We start from the raw sequence: 22777 nt of genomic DNA, 5'->3' as shown, positions 1-22777 counted from the left end.
GTGCACGGTCCTGCGACACGGGAATAGAGACCGGCAGGTTGGTAGTTGCTAGGCTGAGATCTGATAGACTGAAAGGGCAGTCTAGTTCAGGTGCTACGAGTTCAAAGGGACTGCCTGCCCTCAGTGTCGTGCTGCGTGTTAGAGTCTGGCTGAGGCTTGTCACCAGAGACTTCTTGTGTTGGCTGATGGCCTGTTCTGTGCTGCGCACGCTGGCGGAGAGCTGCCCTGCTCTTATCGCTCTTCTTATCGCGCTCTACAACTACCAGAAAGGAGGCCGTAGCGAGGTGCGGGTTGGTCTCTTCTCCCAGGTCACCAGCGACGGGATGAGAGGGAATGGCCTCAAGCTGCTCCAGGGGAGGTTTAGGTTGGAGATGAGGGAAAATGTCTTCATTGAAGGAGTGGTCAGGCCTTGGCACAGGCTGCCCAGAGAGGTGGGGGAGTCACTGTCCCTGAGGGGGTTCAAAACATGTAGACGTGGCACTTCAGGGCATGGTTTAGGAGACCTGGTAGTGTTGGGTTTACGGTTGGACTTGGTGATCCTAGAGGTCTTTTCCAACCTTAATGATTCTCTGATTCCTTGGGTACCTCTGTGTTGTGTAGAAGGGGTCCAAATGCTGCAGGAGTGGGTCAGGTCCTTCTCCTGCAGGCTGCTGATCCCCGGGCCGAGGTCTGCCCCTTGCCTGACGCAGCATTTGGCGACAGACAAGTGTTAAGATAAAAGTTAAAATGAGCATATTTACGACAAGTATTTAACTGTTAACATTTCAGCCAGTAAGTGTGGCATTGGATAAGGGAGCCGTGCGTTCAGTTACATCTATGTTAGATAAACTCAAATAGATTCTCTCTCCATTTCAAGTTCGAAACTGCCAGGGTGGTTTCACCACCCTGTAGCTGGTCCCTCATCTTTTAGGAGGACCCTTTTCCTCGGCACTGCTTTCACCAGCGGATTTCTGTATGGCTCTATGCTCGTTACCTCTGCAGGGGTCTGTGCAGGGTCCGGCCTGCTCTGCAAGGCTTGAACGCGGTTCATAAATCCAATACTTAATCAAGACATCAGGTTTCAAGCCTGCTCCCAGAGGATTACTGGTTGCTTTTGTTCAGCTTCGGAGACTCCCTGAGCAGAACTATATCTCCTGCATAGACAGTAAATAAAACTCAGCAATCATTAGTCTCATGCTTAAATATAGACAGATGCTTCTCCGTGTTAAGGGAGAGGTTTTCATTTTGCCTGTGTGATCACATTTAAACATCAGTGAGGAGTTTCTATGATGAAGACTGTATTTTACAAAATTTGCTATCCAGTAGGAATGGGTCGTGAAAGATTTAAATGAGAGAACATAATAACAGAGCAACACAATTCAAAGAAAGCTTTGTAAAAGGTCTTTGCAGACCAGACGGGCATCAGATTAATCTGATAGGTGGAGCTTCAAAAGCAAGGAGAGGGGGTAATTCTGCCCACGGTGCTGGTAAGCCGCAGAGCTCGCTGCTGCCGGATATTGGGAGCGCGAGAGATTTGCGTGAGTTCAAAGAGCACTGCCAAGGGTCTGCGAGAAGAAAGTCCGCCAAGGGTTAAACACAAAGGCCGTCTGACTCAGCCAGCTCTTGATCAGCAAATTGCTGGAAGCTGACAGAGTATCTGGGAGGGGCGAAGCAGCGCTGCATGCTTGCTGTGTTCTTATGTGCTTCCTCAGGCAATTATTGTTGGCCGCTGCCAGGCAGCACACTGGGCTAGATGTGCCTTTGATCTGCAGGGCTGGAGGGGAGATGGAGAGGTGGAGTATCGCGGCAGCGTCATCAGCAGAACGTAGGGAGTGAGCAAGCTGCACAGAGGGGAGGAGGAGAGGCAGATGAGTAAATGGATGTAGTTGTTTATGCAGGGCTCGGATGGCAAGCACGCAGCTACAGCGAGCAGAGGAGCTGTGTCAGAATGGTGAGCTGCAGGTAGTGAAGAAGGCGCCTGCCAAGAATTTGCTTTCCTCCCACCTCTCCCATCAGCGATCCCTCCTGAGTGTTGATTTTCTTGCTGAGGAGCGATAGAAGACATTCGTTTTCACAGGGAACAGACATTATTCCCACTGTTCCAAGGAGCAGGGTTGTAGAGACGGTCAGCTTGGAAACCAGAACTGGAATGAAGCCACTCTTCTGTCGTAGGATCGAAGGATAATTCAGGTTGGAAGGAGGAGGTCTCTAGCTCAGCCTCGAGCTCAAAGCAGGGTCAGCTATATGATCAGGTCGTGTTGCTGAGGGTTTTATCCCATCTGGTCTCAAAAACCTCCAAGGATGGAGACTGCACACCCTTTCTGGGCAGCCTGTTCCACTGCTTGACTGTCCTCATCATAAAATTACTCCTTTTTTGCAGCCAGAACCTCTTATTTTGGTTTTGCCCATTGCACATTGTCCTCCCACCATGTACCACTGTGAAAAGGCTGGCTTTGTCTTCTTGATAAGCTCCCCGTAGGTACCAGAAGGCCGCTGTTAGGTCCCCCCAAAGCCATTCCTTCTGCAGGCTGAACAAGCCCAGCTCCCTCAGCCTCTCCAGACAGGGCAGGAGCTCCCGCCCTGACCCTCTTGGCGGCTCTCCACAGAACTCCCTTCAGTTTGTTCTTGCATTTCTTGTACTGGGGACCCCAAAACTGTATGCAGTATTGTAGGCGGTGTCTCATGAGTGGGAGTGAGAGGGATCGTAGAATCACAGAATGGTTTGGGTTGGAAGGGACCTTTAGAGTTCATCTAGTCCAACCCTCTGCTGTGAGCAGGGACATCTTGATCCAGACCAGGTCGCTCAGAGCCCTGTCCAACCTGACCTTGGATGTGTCTAGGGATAGGGCATCGACTAGTGCTCTGGGCAACCGGTTGCTCTTTGCTCTGTCTGTTGCCTTTGTCCTGTTCACGCAGCCCAGGACGCTGTCGGCCGTTGCTGCTGAGGCACAGGGCCAGCCCGTGTTCCCCTCACTGCATCCCAACCCCTCCAGGTTCTTTTCCACAGAGTTGCTTCCCAGCCAGCCGGTCCTCAGCCTGTCCCGTTGCAAGGGGTTCTTCCTTCTCAGGTGTGGGACTTCGTTGACATTCAGGGAGCTCCTGCCGGCCCGTTCCTCCTAGCCTGTCTAGGTCCTTTCGAGATGTCTAGCTGGTGTTTGAACTTGGCCCTACTCCAGATATCATTTGCCGTAGTGCTCCCCTGCTCGTTTAAGAAAAAAAATGGAGGAGAGATGCTTACGGCAGAGAAAAATAGCAAGTGGGAAACAGAATAGAATGAGTAATTGTAGAAGCAGGTATGTAAAATAAAACAAAAACTAATACCCACACCATGAATACATTTAGATTATCCAGCTGCCCCCTTCACCCTTCCTTCACTTGAAATACTTTGCTTTTAACATACTACAAGCAGGGACTGCGAGCTCACAGGTAGGACGGGGGCCACACGCCACAGCAGTTCACGGTCGGCAGCCTGTGCGTGCTGGCAGTCAGTGTCCCCTCTGGCCTGGAAATTTGAGAAAGACGAGCCAGCTTTCCAGTGTTATTTCCTGAAATAGCTCTGTGCTCAACACAGTAGTACCTGTCTACCGGATGGTCAGCACATCCCTAAGACGAGCTCTAATGGCACTAGGCCGTGTTCCATAAGAGGCTGGGCAAGGTAACAGAGCTCAGCGCTGCATAAATTTCCTTGTTTCAACTCTTGGCCGTTCCCAGGCGAGAAGTAGAAATAAGCATAAAGGCATGAGGGTTTTTTGGATCTTCTTGCTGTTAAGAGCATGATGATGTCTATACTGAATCAAACCGTGGCTCCATCTAGTGCAGGATCCTGTCTTAAGCATTGTTCTTAAGCAGATGCCCAGGGAAGAGTGAAAACAGGGCAAGGATATGCTGTGTCTCCCGAATACTCACCCAGGCAGCTCCTGGCTTCAGTTCAGAGGTTTCTGTGCACATAATAGCCCACAAAAAGTGCATCCACCGTGGCTTTGTCCAGTCTCTCTTTGAACTTGTGTCGTGCTTCCAGTTCATTATGCTACCTTGGTATTAAAAAATCCCCAAATCGTGTTCAGCAAAAATAGCACGGCTTTGAACACGGTCATAGTCTGATCAATGTGATGAGATGTGAAGTTCGGTGCTCACTGGCCCTTTTTCCCCCAGCGGACTCTGCATCTGCAGGCGTTTGCTGAAATTGCTAATGTAGTAGCAGGCACGGTTGCCAAAGCGCTTCGAATGCTGGTGGGCATTACGGAAAAAGCATTAGAGCCAAGAAAGCAGGCGGTCACCGCGCCGCTGTGCCAAGACGCGGCTTTCTGCCATCTCGAGCATTCTCTCAAGAGCAATCTGAAACCTTGAAAACAGCTGAACTGACACTGAAAAGAAAGGCGTACGGCAAGTAAGTGTTGAGCATAGCAAAGCAGGACTTGGGGAAGAGAGGCAGGCTCGTGCAGAGGGCTGGAGCAAGCTAGGCTGGTTAACTGGCACCCGTGCAAGTTCTTGCACCGTACTCGCTATGTTAATAGATTTTTCCTCCTATTACTTTACTCGGCAAGATTCTCATACTCTTTCACTGAGTATTACAAGTACCTGAAGAAGCTCTTGCTGTGCACCCAGGTAGTAAGTTAAGAGTAATAATGGCAGAATCCGGCTTCCTTGGGTGCTTCCAATTCTTGAAATACATAAGTTTCTGCTAGACCCTGCTTCTGAATTCAGTCTAGCACATTGAAGCATATGTAACCCCTCGGGGGAAAGGGGGGGAGTGCGACACGAGAACAGCGGGCGGGCGAGTGCGAGAACCCGCACATGGGAGATGGCACTGTTTGCTGTGAGTTGCACAACCTGGTTGCACTCAGCTGTCTCACACGTCGGCAGTTGGGTGTCGGGAGGTTTGATCCAGCAAGTGTTCGATTCTGTCACTGTTGCGTTGGGCTGGAGAGCGTTCAGCCCTGTTGGGAAGTGTTGGGCACAACTGTCTGATGGATTTAAAACAACGTAAGACATTGTGAGAGTCCGTGGCCGCCCTTCTGTGCCAAGTGAACATGAGCAAAGGGCCAAACTGCAAATGCTTGCACCAAGCAAATCGAAGGTGAAGTGGAAAGTCACCTCAGAAAGGAAGGGGTTGGGGGAAGAAAGAGGTGTCATACATCCGATTTGTGGTGACTGTCGCGCTCTGGATCCTCTAGAGACGTCCTCTCTGACTGCACTGTTCTTCTTGCTTTCCAGGTGAAGACGAGAAACTTGCTGCTTCTTTGCTAGATGGAAAGTTTCCCCGGAGCACGTCGATGCAAGACACTGTTAGGGAAGGACATGGGATTCCACCACCACCTCAGACAGCCCCACCCCCACCTCCTTCTCCATATTACTTTGACACAGGCCCCCCTCCATCCTTCTCGCCACCTCCACCCCCAGGAAGAGCTTATGATACCATAAGATCAAGCTTTAAGCCAAGCCTAGAGGCTAAACTCCATGGACTCCCGCAGGTCATTAGCGCAGCTGAGATGTATGATCAGGCAAGGACTTCCATTCCTTACCCTGAAAGGCAGAAGAGGGCCCGATCCATGATAATCCTACAGGATTCCTCCCATCTTCCCGTGGAGCCAACAGAGATCCCCCGGCCTGGCCCATCTGCAACCCCTCCAGAGAAGCTGAAGAGGAAGGGGAGAGTGATTGACAACCCTTACGCCAACATGGGTCAGTTCAATGTCAGCCTGTTTGCTCCCACCAAGCCACAGAGGAAGAAGAGTCCTCTCGTTAAGCAGTTACAAGTGGAGGATGCACAGGAGAGAGCAGCACTGTCCATCACCGGAGGCTTTACAAGGGAGCCCTCTCCCACCCGCAGGAGCCATCGCCTGAGTGGAGTGGAATATCAGCACCACACCGGCATTGCTCAGGTTGAAGCCACAAGTATCCCCTTTGCCACTGCCATCGCTGGAGTCATGAAGGACAGAGACCGTCGTCTGGATGAGAGGCGGAAATCCACTGTCTTCCTCTCGGTTGGGGCCATTGAAGGGAGCCCCCCCAGCAGCGACATGCCATCCTTGCAGCAGTCCAGGTCTATCGATGAGCGGCTGTTAGGAAGCCGAGATGTACTACTGCCTTCCCCTGTCTCAGCTTTAAAGCCATTAATTAGCAGCTCATCCTCAACGTTCATCCACCCCCTAACAGGAAAGCCCTTGGATCCGAACTCACCACTGGCGCTTGCGCTGGCCGCAAGGGAACGGGCCCTCTCAACTCAAGTCTCATCCCGGTCGCCCACCCCGATCCACAGCCCAGACTCAGAGAGAGCAGCACCCCTGTTTGTGGACATCCAAACCAAAGAACCAGAGAGGGGGGAGTTGGAGAGCTTGGTGTCCCCTGTGTACTCACCTGGAGGCAAAGGGGCCGTCGGAACAGACTCTGGGACTTTGGCCCCTACTAAGACCCAGTGGGGGACTCCGTCCACACTGCGAAAAGAAACTGAGGCAAGAGCAGAAACACCTGGGAAGGAGGAGAAGAAACAAGAAGACAAGAAGTCCATGATTATTAGCATAGTGGATACATCACAGCAGAAGACCGCTGGCCTCATCATGGTTCATGCCACAAGTAATGGCCAAGACGAGATAGGACTTGAGATAAAAGAGGAGAAACCATCTGTCCCTGAAGCATGCACAGAGCCAGCAGAGTCCCCCAAAGCAGAGACCCAGCCCAGTCCCGTGGGAAAGCCTCCCGTCAGTCCAGCCTCTGACAAGACGCTGGGACAAGGGAGTTCGGAGGAAGAAGTGGAGCCCTACACGGTTACCCTCCCACCAGCTCAGTTGTCTTCAAGTGACGAAGAGACCAGGGAGGAGCTGGCCAAGATAGGGCTGGTGCCTCCACCAGACGAGTTTGCAAACGGGGTACTGGTCACCACCCCTGGCACACCAGTCAGCCACCTGGCTACGCCTAGCACGCCATCCATACCAGCGGCAGCAGTAGCACCTTCTACCACTGGCGGAACACCCTCAGGGAAGCCCTCTGACGCCCCCGTAGCCCCAGAGTCTGCTGCAGACTCGGGAGTGGAAGAGGTGGACACCAGAAGTTCAAGTGACCATCACCTGGAGACCACAAGCACCATCTCTACGGTCTCTAGCATGTCTACGTTGTCCTCAGAAAGCGGGGAGCCTACTGACACATACACTTCCTTTGCGGATGGACAAACTTTTATACTCGAGAAGCCACCAGTGCCTCCAAAGCCAAAACTCAAGTCCCAGCTCAGCAAGGGGCCAGTTACTTTCAGGGACCCACTTTTGAAGCAGTCTTCGGACAGCGAGCTCATCTCCCAGCAACATGCGGCCACTCTGGCATCAGCCAGCATTGGCCGGCCACGCTACCTCTTTCAGAGAAGGTCCAAGCTATGGGGGGACCCCATGGAGAGCAGGCCAATCCATGGGGCTGATGATGACAAGCCAACTGTGATCAGTGAGCTAAGTTCCCGACTACAGCAACTGAATAAGGATACACGATCACTGGGGGAGGAACCAGCCGGGTCCACGTTAGATCCCGGGAAGAAGTCACCTGTGGTCGCGGCACGGTAAGACGCTGGTCGCTGGCCAGGGGAGGGGGCGGGGGCAGGGCTTAGGCACCCAGGGGGACGGGGGCGGTGCGTAAGCAGAGTGTAACTGTGCCAAGTAATCCCGGGCGTGTTTCAAGGGGCATTTCAGAGATGTCACGACTTCTCAGCTGCACGGGGAGAGACAGTGCTGAGACATGCTTTCCAGAAGTTGGTGTGATTTGTTCATGGCTCCTCTCTACGCACCGCACACGTAGCAAGCTCGCACTGTTGCTTTTTCCCTTTAAATTGCCTTCCTGTTGTTTCATGTTCCTCCTCTGTCTCGATGCTATTGTTAAGCTGCTGTATTTAGTCATGGGTTTCACTTCTAAATGTTTGCTCCTGAACAATTAATAACAATGTGTGTTTCTCTAGTGCTTTTCATTTCAAAGGATCTCCAAATGTTGTCAGACTACGTATTAGGGCTCTGGTCAGTCACTGCTGAGCAGGAGCCGTCACAAGGGTGGTCTGTGGCAGCCCTTAGAAAGGACACAGCAGCACCACCCCGACCTGTGTTCTCTGAGGCAGAGCTTGGCACTGTTTCTGGAACGAGCCGGCTCTGGTGACCTGCAGGGGGGTGTTTTGGGGTGTTGCGCATGGCTCTGGGCAGGGGGGTACAGCCGGGCAGCCCTCCCGTGGGTGCTTGCAGCGGCCGTACGCTGCCAAGTGCAGCGCCGGGTCACGCACGTCTCCGTGCCGGTGGGCTGGCCGCTGGCTCAGAGGTATCTACACAGCGCCTAAGCGTGGTAGATCTTCTCACCCCTTATTCTCCTCCTCCACGCATGGACCTGTGCAGAGCCGGGCCGGCCGGGGAGACCTGAGAGCTCACAGCAGAGGGACCCCAGCACACGCAGGAGCCTCCTTCTCTTAGAGTCATACTCGGGTTCCCTCGTCCCTCACAGCACTCAGGAGACACCGGTTCTCTCTCCCCTGCTGGAGCTGTGACCGTCACCCTCCCCGAGCGGCGCGGAACTCTCCGTGTCCCTCGCGCCACCCTGCGCTGCTCTCCTGCCCGACGTGGCCTCCATGCCCGGCCACCCACCGACCTGCCGGCAGCCGGCGTTTGTTCTGACCTGCCACCCCTGTGCCAGCAGTGGCCCCTTTGCCCCACGCTTTCACCCCAACATCCCCACCTAACTGTAAAACTAAACCCAAAAACTCTACATCAGAGCCCAAGATTTGAAAGCGAACACTTACCAGGCTTTGAAATTTAAGTTACAGCAGCAAAGTGACCCAAAGTCTCCAGTCTCCCCCTACCCTTTCAGGGTGCAGCCACAGACCACCTCCCACAGTAGCAAAGGCACAGTAAGCAGGTCCTACCGGCGTCACCGGTGGGTGGTTGCTGGGGGTCAGTGAGGTGCCAGTTCAGCAGGGAGCTCTGAGCTAAGGGGAACCCTTCTTTTGAAAGGGTTTTTCTAACCAGATCATCACAGTGATGGGTTACAAGTCCATGTGGTGCTAGCACAGCTGGTGACGTTTCAAGGTGTAGCATGGGGGACAAAGTCCTGACATACCCCCAGGGGAGTGTTCACGCAGCTGTGCCTGTGCTGGCAGAGCCAGCCTGGCTGCACGGCCGATCCACCCCTCGGTAGGTACCAAACTTGTAGTTACGACCGCAGCGTGGAATAAAATCTCTGTGTCTTGCCCTGCTACGCTGTTCTCTCTCTCCGGATTCGGCCCCAAATGCACCTTACGGCCATTCCCTGGAGACTGGCGTCTCACACACGGTCCCTTCTCTCTGCCCTGCTCAGTCAGGAACCAGGCGTCTTGTGCTGAATGCACTGAGCTTAACTGCATTTGGGGACCCTTCTGAAATCAGGCACGCCGTGCCTCACGTTCCCAAAAAAGTGCTGACTGTGCATATCTTCAGGGATGCTAGAGAACTTGGATGTTACCAGCTTTTAATGGCAACCAGGTACGGCATCTCAAACAGCTTACCCGCGCCAGGCTTTGGCCCTTTGCTGAGACCTGACCTGGGGCGCAGCTGGCCCTCCCTCACCCGGGGCTGCTGGAGAGGCTGCTGGCTCCTCCGCCGTCAGCCTCCTTCGGTCTCCCAGAGCCCGCAGCGAAAGCCCCCGTGACTCCACGAGGCATCAGAGCGCAGCCACCCCGCTGCCTGTCCTCTTTCCTTCCCTGGCCTCCCGTGTCCATCCAGATCACCGCGCGCGGCTGATCGGCTGTTCCTCATGCAGCCCCCCAGCAGAGATGCGCAAGGACCCCCTGTTTCTAGGGCTTACCCCTTGTCCCTCGTCTGCCTCTCATTAACCCGTCCCATCCTCCACCGCTGCTTCCCTTTGATTCCTGTGCTTCCAGCAGGCAGCGTGCTTCCCTCGCCCCCGGCTCTCCCGGGAGCAACAGACCCTGCCCGAGCTCCCACCCCCTCACATGAAACTGCTGCATGTCACCTTCCGCAGAGAGCCCGTCCTGCAGCAGGGAAGCGCAGTCCGCCCTCCTCTCCTTACCCACCCTGCCACCAAGTGTTTGGCACTTTCAACTGTCCTGCAGAGTTAAACATTCTCATTCCTTTTTCTGAAAGTCATGGCCTTTCATCTCTGAAATTTTTATGCTCCCAGTTGATGTCAAAGACTTGAAATATTTCCCAGGAAGTTGGCTGTAAATAGAATATTTAATGCCATCAGCCACTCTCCTTCGTTGTGAAAATTCCTCTCTTTTATGAAATTGCTGTAAATTCAGAAAATAATGTAAAGAGCAGTTAGATAAGCTTAGATGACCCATTTCGGGACACGTTTTCCAGTCCCTGGGCCTGTCCTGAGAACGACAGCATTACCTAAACCTCCCACAACAGCCACCCCTAAACACAGCCGTGCTGCTGAGGAGTGAGATGGGACCGTGGCGGTGGGGTTGCCGCTGCCAGCAGGGATGGCCCTTGAGCATCCCTCGGGAGCTGAAGGGTGCTGCACCCCTTTGCCCAGGCTTCACGAAAGCCCGGTGTTGCTGCAGCCAGAGCCCATTGAGCCCCTCCACGGGGCATTTGGAGGACTAAAGGGCGGTGGCCTGACTTGTGCTGCAGCTTTTCCTGTCATTCTTGCATTTAGCTCTGCTCCAGAAAGGGCCGTGAGCCAAACCGAAGCTCCTACCTAGAGCCAGAGAGTGTCCTGGAGTTCCCAGGACTCGGGGACAAGGGAGCCATCCTCAAGCTGCCAGTGCCCCTCCAGCTTGCCTGCGGTGGCAGGTCTCATTGCTGGAGTTTCTTTCGAAGCACGTTAAATTCTGAATTTACAGTAGTTACATCTAAGAGCAGGTAACTTCTCTTTGCACGTGGTGGCTGTAGAGCAGGCCCTGGTGCATTTCTCTTGCAGAGGTCTGTGAGGGTCCTGGCTGGGGACCCCGGGAACAGAAGACACAAACTGCTTTCTCCATAACTCTAACCCTGGCTGTATCTCCTTCCAAGACGGTCTTCCGCAGGAGGACATTTGACAAGAGGGACTGAGAAAGAGGCCAAGAAATACTGAGAATGAGAACATAAGGTCAGAGTTAAGGCACTCGATAGAGACGCTATTTATTCCACCCTCCCCGCTCCTGGGGCCCCGCGTGACCGGCCAGGGCCGAGCGTGGCGAGGGAAGCTCCGCTGTGCCCGTGCACTGCGTGCTGTCAGAGGACGGCTCCGCTCCTGAAGCGGTGGTGTGCCCGCTTGCCTTCCGCACGGTCCTCACCGAGACGCCGTAGTTCGGCGGTGACAGTGACAGCAGAGCAGACCGACAGCTTCCATTCATGCTGTCCCGTGGGAATAAGCGATGACCCGCGAGTTGGGGACAGAGGAACTTTGCTCCGCTGGGAGCTGTCCTGACCGTTACTTTGACATAGCATGTCCCCGACGGCTGACATGAGGCCGGCAGCAGCTATCTTCATGTTTAACATGACGGGATCCTTGAAGATCCGGTGTCCCAACACGCAGTAGCCTTTGCTAAGCTGGGCTGCAGGAGGGTGACCAGGCGTCTTGGCGTCTCTCTGACTTGAACTTCCCAGGTGCCCCCGGACAGAGCTCATGCAGCAGCAGATGCCGAGCAGTCGTGCCACTGAGCAGGAGCAGTGCGAGGACCCCGCAGCTCAGAGCTGCCGCTGAACGCTGAAATGGATTCATTGTGTGACATCCATTACCACAATAAAGCTGACGCTGACTAATGAGAGGTGTACGTTTCTGATTAGTGATCCAGTGAGTCAGAGCTAGCGATGCACATGCCAGCTGAAGAACTGCCTTAGTACCAGGGGCTGAACTCATGCGCTTCAGGGTGACTCACGCGTTAAATGTGCAGCGTTAAACCCTGTGTTGAGATGGCATTCTTGTGCAGTGTCCCCGTGTCCTGTGACTGGCCGTGGCCATCCAGCCTCATCAGGCTTGTGTCATTCCTCATTGTGCATAGTCACACTCAGACCTCAACCTCCCACCTCTGCTGACGGGGTTGGCGTGATGTTGATCGGCCAGCCCTTAAAGCTAAATGTGAGCTCATGTTGACTCAAGCCAGAAGCATCTGAAGTGTCAACACGGTTCCGGTTTGGGGCTCCAGCTAATGCAGCCAAGAACCTGGGTTAGAGGGTGCTTTGCAAAGGGTTTTGTTTGTTTGTTTGCTTGTTTGTTTATCTTTAAGCAACGGCCAAACATGCCAAATGTATCATGTGAAGCAGAATTTTAGATGCAAAACTGAGTTTTTCAGGTGCTGTTCTGGAAACCCACAACTGCTTTGTATTTCTACAGATCTGAAAGAGAGAGAGAAGAAAAATAAGCCCTTTAGGCATTTAGCTCCTAGGGTAAAGCTACCTCTTTCTATATAAACTCATCAATTAATTCTGTTTCAGTTAAATGGTGTAACATTTCTGGTGCAAGCTTTCAGCCGCTGCAGATACAACCCCCTGTTTCCTTGTAGGCTTTTTGTCTCTTCATGGTGTCTAAACTCATGCACAAAGCAGAGCTGAGCTTTCCTTCCACAGTCAAGGGAATTGTCCATGGAGAGCTGATGAAAAGCTGGAGATTGGCACTGATGAGGCCAGCTGAGATCTGCGCTTCTCAGCGCCTTCCCTAGAGGGAGTTTAGGGCATATGGGAAGTTATTTGTTCTGCATTGAGGTTTGGAGAGGAGGTGGCCTTCCAGCTGAGCGGCAGAGCCCTGGGCAGGGTGCCGGCAGGAGCCCCTGGCCTTGGGGTGCCAGGAGGCTGAAGCCCCTCGGCAGGCGACAGCAGCCTCCTTTGCCGACGCCAAGCAGGGCATCCCCGCAGCCCTGCCTGGAACAGCCACAAAGCCTGCGGCATCTATGAGACACGGGTCCTGGCTGGTGCTCGCAGCAGCACGCTGACCTGCAAGCCCCCAAGCTCCCCCGAGCGCCCCACTGTCCCTCACGTGTCCGGTGCAGCCACCAAAGAGGAGGGCAAACCTGCAGTCCTGTGACAGAGGCGTGGCAGGTCTCCAGCTGCTTTCCTGCAGAAGCTGGACTTAAAGATGCTTAATGCATCTCTGTAGGTAACTGTAGAAATGCATCCTTCACTCCATGGACTCCCCTTCCCGTGGGAGGAGGCTTCTGCTCGTGGAGGCGTACTGCAGCGGGACCGCTGGCACTGCAGCGGGGGCTCCCAGGCACAGGGGGGCTCGCTGCATGCTCTGCTGGCAGCTCAGAGCGCTGTGCTGGAGGATGCTCTTCCCTCCTGGTTGCCATGGCACTTTCCCAGCGTTCACCGCAGGATGTCAGGCTGAGAGGACAGGGCACTCCTGAGCCTGGTCCACCTCTGCGGCTTTTCCACGTAGACACAGCTCTGCAGGCAGCGAGGGAGTGGGAGAGCACAGACTGTTTAGAGATAAGCTGACGGAGGTTGGGTATTTGGAAAACACGGCAAGAGTTTCTAGAGGGTGCTGTGAAAATGTAGTAAGTGAGAGCGCACCTTCCACAGGGAGGTGCTCCCCTCGCTCCGAGGTGACGCACCGAGGGGTCACCAGCTCGGTGCTTCCCGCCACTGGCGGCCGGGGGGGGGGGGGTGTCTGTTTTTGACATTGACGTGCATTGCCTACAAGGAGACAGGGGCATTGTGGGTAGCAAGACTCAGCATGTATCCATGTCACAGCAAGCACAGCTGGCTTCGCCTCATCTGGTCACTAACATCTACTAATCACAGCTCATCCACTCATCCCTCCGAGTGAGTAGAAGAGCAAACTGTGACTCTGCCTCTTGCTGGTCCAAAGCGAGACTTGGGAAGAGCAGTGAGGGGGTGTCTAGACCTCAGTGAGAAGAGCTCTGGGTCCCACAAGTCTGTGTCAGTGCCAAAGTGGCCCAAAAGAGGGAAGAGCTAAAGCCTGAAGGGTTCACTCGTTGCGGAGCCTAGCTCCAGGAAGCTCTCACAATGCTCTTTTATCACCCTGGCACAGGAGAAGAGCTGTAAGGGCTGTTTCTTGCAGGGCTTTAGTGGAGTAGAAGTCATGGAAAAGGGGCTTTTCCTCTTGTGTGGAGAAATATGAAGGGACCCGTTCAAATTGCAGTTCTTTTGTCAACAACCAGGAGGCAAAGCAAGGGCATGGAAAGAGGCCTGCCTGCTACCTTGGAGCAGTTCTGCCCACCATCTGCCGTGGTTGCGCACACTCTCCAGAGAGAGCTTAGGAAGAGCTTGGCTTAGAGAGTCCCATGGGCAGCGCAGGAGGAGACAAAGTCTCCTATGGATACTAGCCCTAAATTTCCTTCTCCTACCAAGCAGAGATCAGAGGAGGGTTGCTGCAATGAAAGGTGGAATGTTTAGTTAAAGCGTAACCAGCTCTTATGTCCGTAACACCTGATCCTGCCAGAACCTCGCTGTTGTGAATGTTTACTGACACCAGGGTTTGCTCCCAGTTCTCCCTGTTCCACGATGGAGCACAGGTGGTGAGAGCTTGTGGCTGAAAGACTCACAGTCCAGTTACAGCACCGTCTGCAAAATTGCCCAAGAAAAACCATAGCTGGAGGCCGAGTCCCTCTTGTATGGAGAAGCATGAGAGGGAGAGCGTTCAAAGTGCATTAGGAGTCCTCTTGCTCTTCTACGTCACTCCTCGAGCGTAGCAGGTTTGTCATCATGACACAGCCAGGACCCCGTCCCTGGAGGTGCCTGGCGTTCCCCAGGGGATAACCACCCGTCCCTCTTGGCTGGCCATCCTGCCCCGGCGCTGCCCAAATGTCTCCTCTGCGAGCTGCGCGGCACTGGGCTGGAGCCTCTAGCTGAAACAGCGCAGGCTTCGCTTGACCCTGCGCTTAGTGACCCGCAGCAGGTACCCAGCAGTGCTTTCCAGCTGCAGTCTGCTGTTTGGCTGAGCAAGCGCTGCCGGGAGCAGTACAGCTCCCGACTGAGGCAGCCGTGCTCTCTGCACGGCCCCTGGCCATTGCTTTCCATTCTGTGTGCAGCCACGTCACCTGCAGAAAAGGAAAAAAAAAGTCTGAATGAAAGCAGTGCCCATCCGATGTTTGCAGCCACTGTGCCAAACCGAACCACTGCTGACAGCCCGATAACAGCACTGCAGAGCAGGAGAGCAGGAGTCACTGCTCAGAGGAGGGGCCGTGTCATTTAGGTGAGGCCTCTCGCTCCCTCCCGAGAGCTGTGGTTGAGGGATTTTGCAGTGCTCAAGCAGAAGGTTTAGAAAGCCCAGCACCCAGGCAGCGGGTGCAAGATCTCTCTTGCCCCTGCGAGGAGCTGCGACGTGTCCCTCCTGCTCACTGGAGAGCAAATGCTGAATTTTCCCCTGCCAGCCCGGGGAAAGTCCTTTGGCACAGCACAGACCTCAGCAAGGGATTCAAGCAAACTTCCGTACCAGAGGAACCGTGATTATCCCCTCTGGGGAACGCTACCTCACTTGCAAGGCCCTAACAATGTTCCATTGACCTTTAGCTGTAGCTGTTATTCTCACAATCATGAAAACAAAACACTTAACACAGCTATTGGGTAAAGTCAGAAAAGATGTTGAACTGTATTTGCCGCTCTTTCTTGTTCTTGCTGTGGGGCATTTTTTCTCATGCATATGTTGTTTCCTTCCCCTCCCTCTTCTGCCCTTCCCCAATCCCTGTCCTGTCCCTTCCCCGTCTCTTCCCCTCCTCCCTCTCTTCCCAGCTGTTACAAATAGCACTGTCGAATCCTTCAGGCTTTGGCTGTCGAATCCATGCAATTATGAATGTCCCATTTCCGATAGTAAACAGACGGACGTAACCTCAGCCGCTGTGGAACGTCCCGACCTTCACTGGCCCCAAAAGCCCCCGTGTCGGCCATTTCCTGGGTCCCCTCGCTGCCCCCAGGATGGCCCCGTCCCAGACGGCGAAGCCTTTCTGCCCAGCGCTCCCGGCGCTGCAGGTCCTGCCCCGTCCCCAGCACGGGGCACTGCTGTGCCGTGCACGCCACCGCCGGAGCCCCCAGGCCTGCACGGCGCAGGACGCCCCCCCGAGGCGCCCGGGCCTCGCAGCGTGGCCGGGCTCCTGCGGTGCCGCTCGGCCTCGGCCCCGTGCCGGCCTCGGGCCGCGTGATGAAGTCCGTTCGCTCTTCTCCGTCTTGTTGCTGCCCCGGACCGGAGCTAACATTCTCTCTCATTGCCTCTTTTCCTGCTCTCCATCTGCATGTCCGCGCTGCTCTGTCTAGAACCGCCTCTGGCCTCCGGAGGGTGGGCGAGTTGTGTAAGTGAGCATGTTCTCATCCCATAGCAAACTCACCTCGTCTCCCCGCGGCCGTGCCGGTCCCGCTCCCCGCTCTCCTGCCGTCCCGGCTGGCCGAGAGCGGGCAGCGGCGCTTGCTCTGGCATGTGAGTGTCCCCCTCCTGCCCTGGTGTGCCCCGGTAGCATGTCCGTGTCCCTGTGCTGTGATGTCGTGTGCTGCTGCTCGTAGGTGGCGACTGAGGAAATTCCCTTGGGCTTCCAGGGGATTCGTACCGTGGCCCAGACGAGGCCGCGCGCCCGCGTCTCGGCTGCCCCGGGGGACACCCAGCAAGGGCTGTGCAGGGGCAGGGCCCCCTTGGCGCAACTCAGCCCCGTGGGGAGGGACCCCAGCAAGGTGGGGCTGAGCCGGCTGCTGCCTCGGGGGGCAACTTTCTGAGCCCCAGCAGCTCCCCCCATGCAATTGATGCACAAGGCTCCCCCTTCCCTGCAGGTTCATGACTTCCCAGGCGTTGGGGGTCCCTAGGTCACCTTCTGGAGCAAAAGCCCCATGAGACAGAGGGGGCAGCATCTTACTTTCTTGCTACCCTGAGATCATACAGCCATCCCAGGCTGGGGTTCTGCTGACCAGCAGGGAGGGGGGCCTGGAAGAGACGAGCAGGGCAGTGCTGCCTTCCACAGGCACCCCAGAGCAGCAGGAGCTCCAGCCTGGTGACCCACAGCAGGTGACTTACGGTGTCCCCGGGGAGGTCACTGTTGGCACAGGCTTAAACCAGGGGTAAGTGGTTACCTGAGACAGCTGTAGGGAAATCAGGGTACAGAAAACTGGGCCCCAACCTTCTCCCAAACTGCTTAATGACTGCCGCTGGAGGGGTCCCTGCTGGCAGAACTCCTTGGCCCATGGCCCCAGCAGGTCTCCGTGTCTGCTGCAGCGCTCCCTGGCCATGTCCCCAGCAGGTCGCAGTTGCTACCAGAGCTGCTGGAATCCCTTTGCCAGCCCGTGGCTGACGAGCTGAGGGCATTCAACAGGCTGGAGCAGGCAGTGAGACCCTGGAGAGGCTATTCCTGCCTGCACCAGGTCACTTGGGCTGAGTGGCAGGATCATCCCTCTCCCTCACCAGAAGGTGACCTGCAGGCCTGGGTGGGCACTGGTGGGTTTGAGCTGTGGCACATGCCCCTGGTCCGGGTCCTACCAGGTGAATTTCCCCAGTGTGCATGGCCAGCGGTGCGGTCTTGGTTGTGCTTCTCCCGTGTTTGTCTGTCTGTCCTGTTTTTTTTACCCATAGTGTGTATGAAACTAGCTACCTACATCTGTGTTGCTGCCACGTGTGAACGCAACCCCAGAGCCTACACAGAGCTCGGGGCAGTCTCATGTTTGATTTTACTTGTCATTTTCTGCCAAGTGCTGAATTTCCGAGTCTGCATCCCCTTCCCGGTGCCCAGCTGGACAGGGCCAGTCCCGGGAGAGCAGAACGGCAGCGCTAGGAAACTCCTCTTGCCAGATGCCCGGCACCACCGCGGGGCTGGCAGTGGCTGCCCTACCGCTTTCCAGACAGCCACGCGGATGCCTTCCCCAGGGATCAGCTCTGCTCCGGTCCCAGGCTGTAACACACGGCTGGTTTAAGCAGAGGTGTGGGAGACTCAGAAGCCGTCTGGCCGACTTCGGTCCTTCTGGTGGAGCAAAAGGTTGTAGAGCCCCTAGGTCTGGCCAGAGGCGGAGCACTGCTCTGGCTAGAGCTGGGCAGAGAGATTCGTGCCTCAGGTTCTGCACAGCAAATCTTCCTCCGTTTGCCTGTGGTCAGCAGTGGGAGGGTCCTCATGTCATTGCATATGCCCATGTCTTCATGCATTCAGTCCTGTTGCTGGTGTCGGAGAGCGTCTGAGTGTACAGGAGCACCCAGGGGAGACCTGCCTCCCGTGTTAGCACTGCGGGCACTTGGCTCATCCCTAGCTTTGTGCTGCCTGGCGCAGGACGGGGCGAATTCAGTCTGCTCAGCCTGTCTTCTGCCCCCACGTCATTAGGACGCTGCCCAGCAGCCCCAGTGGCAGCACCAGCTGGTCAGAAAGTGTTTGGGGATGATGGCTGGCTGTGCTGAATGGGAGCCGGCTTGTCCCCGTTGCGCTGAGCCGGCATTTCAGACAGTGGTAGTGCCTGCTCCCATCCAGCACCATCTGACAGACCGTGATTGTCAGCTGATGTTTCCTCTCTGTTGCATAGCCCTGTTTGTGTGAAAGCTTTGGACATTGTTTTGCCCGCACCCAGCATCCCTGCCCGACTCCGAGCGTGAGCTGCAGCCGCCCCGTCCGGCCCCGCGAGTCCTGAGCACAGCCCTGACGAGGGGCCCGAGGCTGCAGACGGGCTCTGCCTCAGCCCCGGTGGGGCGAGCGCGAATGCACCAGAGCCTTGGCTGGTGCTTCCCTGCAGGCTGCAGCCCTGTGCCCGTGCTCGGGGTGCTGCAGCGGGCCGCATGCCCCCCACACTCCTCACGGCTCCCCGCACCCGCCTGCACTGCCCAGCGGTGGAGGGGGCCCTTGCCAGGAGCTGTGTTTGGCGTGCAAGCGGGCTGTATAAGCACGAGCAGGAGAGGGGAATGGCGGGCACTGCCTCTGCCCAGGGCCCGTCGCCAGCGGCATTGCCCCCATTCACTGCCTGAGGAGGTTAGGGTTAGGGTTAGCCGCTGTCTTGGTCCAGAAGGCTCGGCGATGAAGCTAGATATGCAATCCATGCTGGCTTTTACAGGTGCCTGCTTAGCTGAGCACCTTTAACATTTTCTTAGCTCAGGTTTTTGCATTTAATTCCCTAGAAGGGAGGGGTTCTGTAAAGCCAGGGCATTGAGGAAGGAGGCTCAGTTCTGCAACAGATCTGAGGCACCATCAGTTCAGATGCAGGAGTGCTTGCTGCTGGCTGGAGGCTTGGGGTTAGCCCTGTGTACGCAATTAGCGGTCATCTGACCCTGTAGATTAACCCTATGTGTCATCACAGTTAAAACGCTGATGGGCCAATGTCCCCCCTCATTAGCAGCACAAAGGGTCAGGCATTCACTGCAGACTGTGGTCATTTTTCCCTGCAACAAAATTTGTCACCTAAAATGTGAAACTTCAGCCCTGCTTTCCTCCACGCACGGCAGAGCTCGGGCTCGGGCAGCGCTGCCCTGCAGGGGCCATGGCGAGGGGGTGCTCGGCCCCACGCCCAGCCCGGTGCTGGTACCGGGCAGAAAGCAGAGCCTGTAAGCCAGGCTCAGGTTTTAGTTGTTGATGAGATTCACAAGGCGATCTGTGTCTGAAGGAGAGCCATGAAATAGCTCGATTGACCCCTCCGTGTGCGGCCTGCCACGGTGCGCTGCCCGAGGCTCAGGGGACTGTCCCGGGGCTCCAGCGCAGCAAGAGGCAAGCCCAGGGTTGCTCAGGCAGCACACGGTGCTCTGTTCCTGCCCGTAGCGCTCGCAGCAAGCACCGTGCAAGCTGCGTGGAGCTGCGTTGCGGGGCATGCAGCGGGGTGTCCCCAGGGCTTCACGTGGCCCGCGCGGTGCCCACCGTCGGGGATGATGGGAGAAGGGATGCTCCGTCTTGGCTTTCGGAGCTCGGTGCTGCGAACTGGGAATGGAAAGTCAGACACAAACGTGCCTCCCCCAGTTCACCTGAGACCAGCAAGGAACAAGAAATAGGAATGGTCCCGAGTTCTTGTCTGGGCACTTTTTGGACTAGGACCTCACTTCTAAGCCCTTAGGTGCTACTAGAGGCCCATTAGATGACAACTGGGCATCAAATGCCACAGCTCTGCCAGCTGCTTTCACCATCTCCTCACCTTCTGAGCAGAGGCTGCTGAGCACAGAGGCACTCTGCTCCAGGTCAGACGCCTGTGACTGGAGCCAGGAGCTCAGGAGAAGAGAGGACAGGCTGTTCTGACGCTAAAGCCAGGTCCTGCTGAAGTTTGTAGGACTGTGTGGTGAGCTAGGAAGGTCAGTTAGTCTTCTGAGGTCAGGGGAAAATGCTGTAACAGGGAACAGCAAGAACGGCTGCTGTTCTGGCTGCAGAAGTGTGATCAGAGAGGAGAGGGAAATTACGAAGGGAGAGGAGAAAGAGGCAGTTTTGAAACAGGAAGGAGGCATTACATTGAGAAGCCACAAAAGGGAATATACCACCAGGGTTTTTATGGCTGGCTTTTTCCCAAATCCATCCTCTATATTTTGTTAGGATAATGTCTTATACACAGTTTGGGAGAGCAAAAAAAAATAAACAAACTCAGCAAAAGTGGAATTTGCGCTCATCTGGCCATGACAGGCTGATGCAGGACCTCTCCGTAAGAAAGGCACTGCGTTCATAGAAGGACCGGGGCAGGGGACAGTTCGTAGGTGAATGCCATCCTTTCAGCATCGTGCCAGTTCAGGACTTGGTCTTCGGTTGCACCTTGCGCTGCAACAAAACCCAGAGCCTCAGAGCAGCGGCTTCGTCCTTCCAGTTTCCAGGCGCCAGCCAGGGTTCCCCATCTTGTCGTCCCCCCGCACTGCTTCCCCGTGTCAGCTCAAGGAAAAGTCACAAGTTCTTGGCTCTTTTTCCATCAGCGCCACACCTGCAGGGGCCCTGTTCACACCCAGGGGAATTTATATAGAGTGAAGAAGAGAAAAACTGTTAGTTGTTACGAGGTGGTAAATGAATAGTAGTAGAAGAAACGGGTTCATCACTGATGCCATCCCATTGCTTAGATCTTCAGCCTTGTCCTCCCATAATGACATAAAATGGTGACAACTCCCATGGCTTTCTGGAGTGGATTTTCATACTCTGCTTAAAGTCATTAGACAAGAATCCAGAAAATCATTCGTTAAACCTAGCGCAGCTTCCTCCAGGTCCGTCTGACATGCTGCTCAGGTGGGAAGAGCTTCAGGCCCCACTGTTCCTCTCTTCAGGCATTTCCCAGAAGTGCACCCAGAGCTGACCGCTGTGCTTTGAAGGCATCCAGAGCTGGAACGGACGGGTCTTCCCCTGTTGCATCAGTCGGGTCCGCATCATCCTCCAGCCTAACACCTCTGCCTTATTTACCATTCATGTCTGCTTGCCTTTGGCTTCCACAGATTTATCCATTTTCCTGTCCCCGCCAGACTGTGTGTTTCACAGCTGGTGTTTTCTGTGCGTGATGGTGTTCCCTGACCACGGACACGTCCCTTCCTGATCATCGCCTGCAGCGTGCCAGGCCAGCTGAGCCGGCTGTGCCAGTCCAGGGTTCGACCTGTGCTGCTGGGATCTGCTGTGGTGGGTCGTGGCTCTCCTGACGGCCGACTGTAACGCACCCGGCTGCTTCCAGCACCCACCCCAGCCAGAACACCGGCCTGGCACGGCCGGTGCGGTCCAGCCGTAGCAGCTCAGCCCAGCAGCAGTTCAGGAGTTTCCGCCTCGTGTTGCGGCGTGTAGGAAGCCACGGCTTCACTTCAGATGTTACTCTGTTTTTTAAAAGTGGTTGTCTACAGCTGCTCTGTAGCTCGTGAACTCATGGGGCTTCTGGCCACGTCACTGCAGGACCCAAGTGTGATCTACAAACTTTGCTGGTCCTACATGATCTGGCATTAGGGTCTATTAAAAACTTGCATTGTTAAATGAGGGTCTCTTGCTAAATGTCCGAATAGCAGCGTAGAGCTGGCCTGATTCACACCCTTGGTTGCTACGTGTTCACCACTTGCTGCTTAAGCTGTAGGAATCAGCTTTCCCATCTCTTTCCCATCCCCAGTGTCAGGGAAGATGCTGAGTCTGTGCTAGTTCTAGGACTTCTTCCCTTGTCTGCTCTTGAAATAAGCAGAAGGAAGGCAGATCCCCAGCAGACTGAGGAAATCTAGAACTTCACTTCTTAGATGTAGAAACTAAAATCTCTCCCCTCCTTTTTCTGCAAAAAGAAAAGGTTTGCGTCGTAGCGCGGTGTGACGTGGATGCTGGTGACCCTGGCTGTACCTAGCCCCCCGTGCAGAGGCGTGCCAGCGGTACCCATGCCTTCAGGCAGGGAGGTTTGTCTGCTGTAGACTGTTTCACTGTTATCTTCCACTTCATCGGTGTTGGCACGTCTGCCCTCACCTGGGGACTGAAGTCTTGGTGTGCTGCCTGCATGGTGGCTGAGCACCTCCAGCGATGCCTGAGGGATGCTTTGCCTTCCCCTTGCCAGACAGAAAGCTGCAAGCGCATTGTTCGTGGTTTGTTGTCTTATGAGCGGTTAGACGCCGCGGTGAGACTTGAGCTGACCGCAGCGTGCTCTGGCTCTGAGGACGCGTGGCTCGAGGGAGCCGTGTTTGTTCCACACTCGATGCGCCTCAGGAAGGCCACTCTTGGGCAGGCAAGCTTGTGCTCTCCTGCCAGCTGCCCCGTCCCAGGAGCAGAGAGAGCTGTCCTTGTTCCAGACTGTGGTTCAGGAGCTGGGCATCAGAGGCACAGGAGAGGGACTGGTAATACTGAGGAGTTCTTTCAGAGCAAGAAGTAAGACTTTGGTCTGGATGTGTTTTACAGATTAAAAATACCAGCAGTGAAGAGTAGAAGTAGCTTGTCAGTTCTCATGGTGGAAAAGGTTAATAGCCAACAGTTGGGCATTTTGTAGTAGGGTCCCATTTCATTTAACAGATTTCTTAGTTGTATGAAAACCACCATGATTAATGAGAATTCATG

At 55.2% G+C, this 22777-nt stretch overlaps 1 protein-coding gene across 11 annotated transcripts in view; it reads left to right on the top strand.

The window, feature by feature from the left end:
- The window catches only part of SHANK3 (SH3 and multiple ankyrin repeat domains 3), a 401813-nt gene that overhangs the window by 363723 nt on the left and 15313 nt on the right, over positions 1–22777 (top strand). For 6 of the 11 annotated variants that reach the window (XM_075081824.1, XM_075081828.1, XM_075081835.1 and 3 more), the window contains one exon: positions 5194–7519. In XM_075081824.1, the coding sequence (XP_074937925.1) occupies positions 5194–7519 (2326 nt within the window). The other 5 variants (XM_075081831.1, XM_075081829.1, XM_075081830.1 and 2 more) reach the window with 5 other exon arrangements.

Source organism: Phalacrocorax aristotelis, chromosome 1, assembly GCF_949628215.1.
Source record: "Phalacrocorax aristotelis chromosome 1, bGulAri2.1, whole genome shotgun sequence".
Lineage (NCBI taxonomy): Eukaryota > Metazoa > Chordata > Aves > Suliformes > Phalacrocoracidae > Phalacrocorax > Phalacrocorax aristotelis.
Note: the sequence above shows the minus strand (reverse complement) of the source record. Positions and strands in the feature narration are given on the sequence as shown.